This window comes from Gavialis gangeticus, unplaced genomic scaffold (assembly GCF_001723915.1).
Source record: "Gavialis gangeticus isolate Ggan-Ray unplaced genomic scaffold, GavGan_comp1, whole genome shotgun sequence".
Lineage (NCBI taxonomy): Eukaryota > Metazoa > Chordata > Crocodylia > Gavialidae > Gavialis > Gavialis gangeticus.
In genome coordinates this window covers 665,695-669,670 of record NW_017729019.1, presented here as the reverse complement: position 1 = coordinate 669,670, position 3,976 = coordinate 665,695, and the positions used below count along the sequence as shown (strand labels likewise).

Sequence of the window (3,976 nt, the reverse complement as noted above, 5' to 3'; positions counted from 1 at the left end):
GGGGGGGTAATGCAGATGGGGTCTCGGGGGGGTTCAGTCGCGTGTATGGGGTTGATCTGGATGGGCAGGGTCCGGCTGGCACTGACCCTGCTTGTGCCCTGGCCCGCAGGGAAGGAGAAGGAGCCTCTGGAGAAGCTGTACCAGGTGGGCTCGCTGCTGGGCAGCGGTGGCTTCGGCTCTGTCTACTCAGGCACCCGCCTGTCCGACAGCGCCCCGGTGAGTGCTCCCCGCCTGTGCCCCCCTCCACGCCTCCCGCTTGCCCCCGGCCGGCTCTGTCTGACGCATGGCTGTGTTTGGGTTGCAGGTTGCCATCAAGCACGTGGCCCGGGACCGCATCTCGGACTGGGGAGAGCTGGTAAGTGGGGGAGACGAGGGCGCCCAGCACCCCGGCACGGCCTGGCACGGTGCCGGCCGCTGAGCCCTTCTGCCCGTGCTGACGAGCTCTCTGCTCTCTGTGCTAGCCTGGCGGCACCCGCGTCCCCATGGAAATCCTGCTGCTGAAGAAGGTGGGCTCCGGCTTCCGCGGTGTGATCCGGCTCCTGGACTGGTTCGAGAGGCCTGACAGCTTCGTCTTGGTGCTGGAGCGGCCCGACCCTGTGCAGGATCTGTTCGACTTCATCACGGAGCGGGGGGCCCTGGCCGAGGAGCTGGCCCGCGGCTTCTTCCGCCAGGTCCTGGAGGCTGTCCGGCACTGTCACAGCTGCGGGGTCCTGCACCGGGATATCAAGGACGAGAACATCCTCATTGACCTGAACAGCGGAGAACTGAAGCTGATCGATTTTGGGTCCGGAGCCTTGCTCAAGGACACGGTGTACACTGATTTCGACGGTGAGCGACTCTTTCCATCCCCCTCATGTTTTACCTGCGTAGAGAGGAAGCCGGGGAAATTCCTCTTAGAAATGGGTTGTTCCCTCCCCCTGCCTAGTCAGTAATTTCCCAGCCGGGGAATGAGCTTGCTCTCTCCGTGCTGGCGTGGTTATCGGCTAAATCTATTTTGCTGGAAGCGTCGCCTCTCCAAGACCTCTCGGGCTCGTCTCCCTGCCCTGTCCCCACATAACATTTCTCGCTAGGGCGTCATGCCAGACATCGGTGGCGGCTGCCTGTCACACAGGGGCTGCGTCTCCTTGGGCAACATGGCAGAGACCAGGCTGAACTCGCTGGCAGGCTGCTGCCTCTGTGAGCCCTGAGGATGGAGAAAGTTGAAGTCTGGGGCTCGGTTTGGTTCTGATGGACCCATTTCCCACCCTCCCACCCCCGGGTCCATCTCTCCTGTAGCGTAGGTTGGGGAAAGATTGAGCGAAAGCCTGTCTGCAGCCATGCTGCTCCGATTCAGAGCCTAACCTCATCTGGCAGCTAGAAAGCGAGGGAGAGGATATTGTTTTTCCTCTCCCAGGCTTGAGAGAGAGAGAAAGGGCTCTCGTGCTGTTTCCTTCCAGTGATGGATGGCCTTCAATATGGGGAGGGGGGCCACAAGGAGAAGGAAGCTGCTGCGTCCGCCATCTCGCTAAATTATTCATTTTGCTGGAAAGTTGCTTTTTGTCGGGGATGAATGTTGTGAAATTGGAGCTGAGGGAGATCTGCTTACAGCCAGCTCCCTTTCTGCCGCAGAAAGGCACCCGGGCCTTTGCCCTTTTCGTATTGGGTGGGGGGAAGCGTGGCTCATGGGGAAAAGCATTTGACCTTTGAGCTTGGGCTCGGGCTTGCCGGGTGGGTGACGTAGGAAATTATTCCACCGTGTATTCTGGCTTCTTCGGCAGAGGGCGGTTGATCTGCAAAACCCCCGCGTGTTGCCTGGGGTTTGTTTTGCTTCTGCCTCTTCAAATGGCTTGGCCTGTGCTGCATTTTTTGTTTTTAATGTAACGGTTAATGACCAGGGCTGGGTTCTTCCTCCCGCGGAATTTCTCGAGCTGGTGATGCCCCCTGGCGGGGCACCGGGGATCTTTTTACAACCGAAAGTTTGTAAACAAGAGTCACGTGGCCAGAAACCAGACTAGCAGCTCTGACCTCAGTCTCCTCTTCCTGCCAGAAGGGAAGAGATCAAATGCAACAAAAGGCGAAGGGTGTAAGCCTCTGCAGTAGCAAAGCAGGCTGGAATTCGAGCCCAGCTCTAATTACCACATGCACAACTATACAAACTGCTCGCCTGCTGGGGCGAAACTGCTCCCTTGATGTTGAACAACAAACGTTACTTCATCACTTAGGAGTGGGCTGGCCTCACGTGCGGCTGACTGTATTCCCTTTTTTGGGATAGGCTGCTATAAAGTCTAGCAGGCCTCCTCCTCTCTGGGATGTAAATGATATTGCCATATTTGCCCAGCAGAGCCTTTTATGGAGAATTGATTGAAAGGTTGCCTGGATCCGTTTTTTGATGCAGTAGATGAGGTCTCAACCCTTGGATGCTGGGTGACTGGACTGAAGCATTGGCAGTCTGGCTTCAGGAGAGGCACTTAAGGGTCTCAAGTTCATTAAAGCTGGAAAGCGTGGTTACTGCTTGTGTTTTGTTTGGTCTTGCTTTGCTTCAGGGTCATGTTCCTAGGCACAGCCTGCAGTCACCAGGAGCTTTGCACTGTCAAACTGCCTGTACTGAAGCTTCACACTTGAGTTATTGCAACCTAAAGCCTGGAGTTTCAGCTACCTGACTTGCTCTCTTGAAGCCACATGCATGCCATTGATCAATTCAGTTGGCTTTTGATCATTCCTGTTTTGTTCTGATCCCTAGGCTTAGACTGAACACTTTCCTTATGGCAAGTTTTTGCTCTTGTCTTGCAGGCACAAGAGTGTACAGCCCCCCAGAATGGATTCGCTACCACAGGTACCATGGCAGATCAGCCGCAGTTTGGTCACTGGGCGTCCTGCTTTACGACATGGTCTGTGGGGACATCCCTTTTGAACATGATGAGGAGATTGTGAGGGGCCAGGTTTACTTCCGGCAAAGGATTTCACCAGGTGAGTGCTCCCCACTGTGCTAGGGGAGGGAAGCCAGCTGCTTACCCTGCATGCAGCAGTCACTCAGGGATGATCTGTGATGCCATAAATATGCATCCCTTCATGCCTTCAGGGGGCTGTGCAGAAGTATTGATTCCCCACAGAGTGCTGGGAGCCTTGCTGCTTTCTCAGCTTTGGACAGCTGCTTCAGTGTCATAATTCACTTAAGCCTCTCCAGCACTCAACTTTCTTACCACTTGCTGGCCCAATTAATGTGGCTATGGGCAGTGGACTGCTCAGCAGGCTTTCAGAAAGCATACATAGCCCAAAGATGCTGAATTGAATCACTCTGTATCTTAATACATTCCCCAGGGGAGGATGTGCTGATTTTGTTATAAGACGAAAGAGTATAAATGTCAGGGTTAGGTGGGTGCTAATAGACTTGCATGTATCCATGTCTGTTATCTGAGTCTCCACTATGGTAGCACATAGATAAGAGCAGCTTAAACCAGGCCTGGGTATTCTGTCCTATGAAGTAAGAGGGCAGATCCCAATGCAGAGGTAAAGAGGGAGGCTTGGAGAGTTTACAGACACTAGTGAATAGTGGCCACCTGCTGACAGCTTGCTTGTATTTTCTTTCCCCAGAGTGCCAGCATCTCATTAAATGGTGTTTGGCCTTGAGACCCTCAGACAGGCCATCTTTCGAAGACATTCTAAACCATTCGTGGATGCAGGGGGTCCATTTGCCACAGAAGACTGCGGAGATCCACCTGCACAGCCTCATTCAGGAGTCAAGCAAATAGCAGCTCCTGTCATCTGGCAAGTGGGAAAAACAAAACTCTCACCTATGACTGTATCGCTGAGTGGGGATCTTTGCAAGGGAACATTGAGATCTCATTCTGGAGCTACGTTAACTGGAGAATCTTCTGAGGACCTGGGACTACTTGTCCATCCCTGGGGTACTGAACTCAAATTGTTAGGTCCTATGTCACCTGATTTCTTGCCAGTAAACTTTTTTTTTTCCTTTTTTTTTTTTTTTTTTTTTTTTTTT

The 3,976-nt window shown here is 53.5% G+C and overlaps 1 protein-coding gene across 1 annotated transcript in view; it reads left to right on the top strand.

Moving 5' to 3' along the window:
* The window catches only part of PIM1 (Pim-1 proto-oncogene, serine/threonine kinase), a 7,383-nt gene extending 3,631 nt beyond the window's left edge, over window positions 1–3,752 (top strand). Inside the window, exons 2-6 of the mRNA XM_019513788.1 lie at window positions 110–216; window positions 305–355; window positions 462–828; window positions 2,770–2,946; window positions 3,571–3,752. Coding sequence (XP_019369333.1) covers window positions 110–216; window positions 305–355; window positions 462–828; window positions 2,770–2,946; window positions 3,571–3,728 — 860 coding nt within the window. The 3' untranslated portion in view covers window positions 3,729–3,752. The remainder of the gene's footprint in view (window positions 1–109; window positions 217–304; window positions 356–461; window positions 829–2,769; window positions 2,947–3,570) is intronic.
* The last annotated feature ends 224 nt before the right edge of the window (window positions 3,753–3,976 follow it).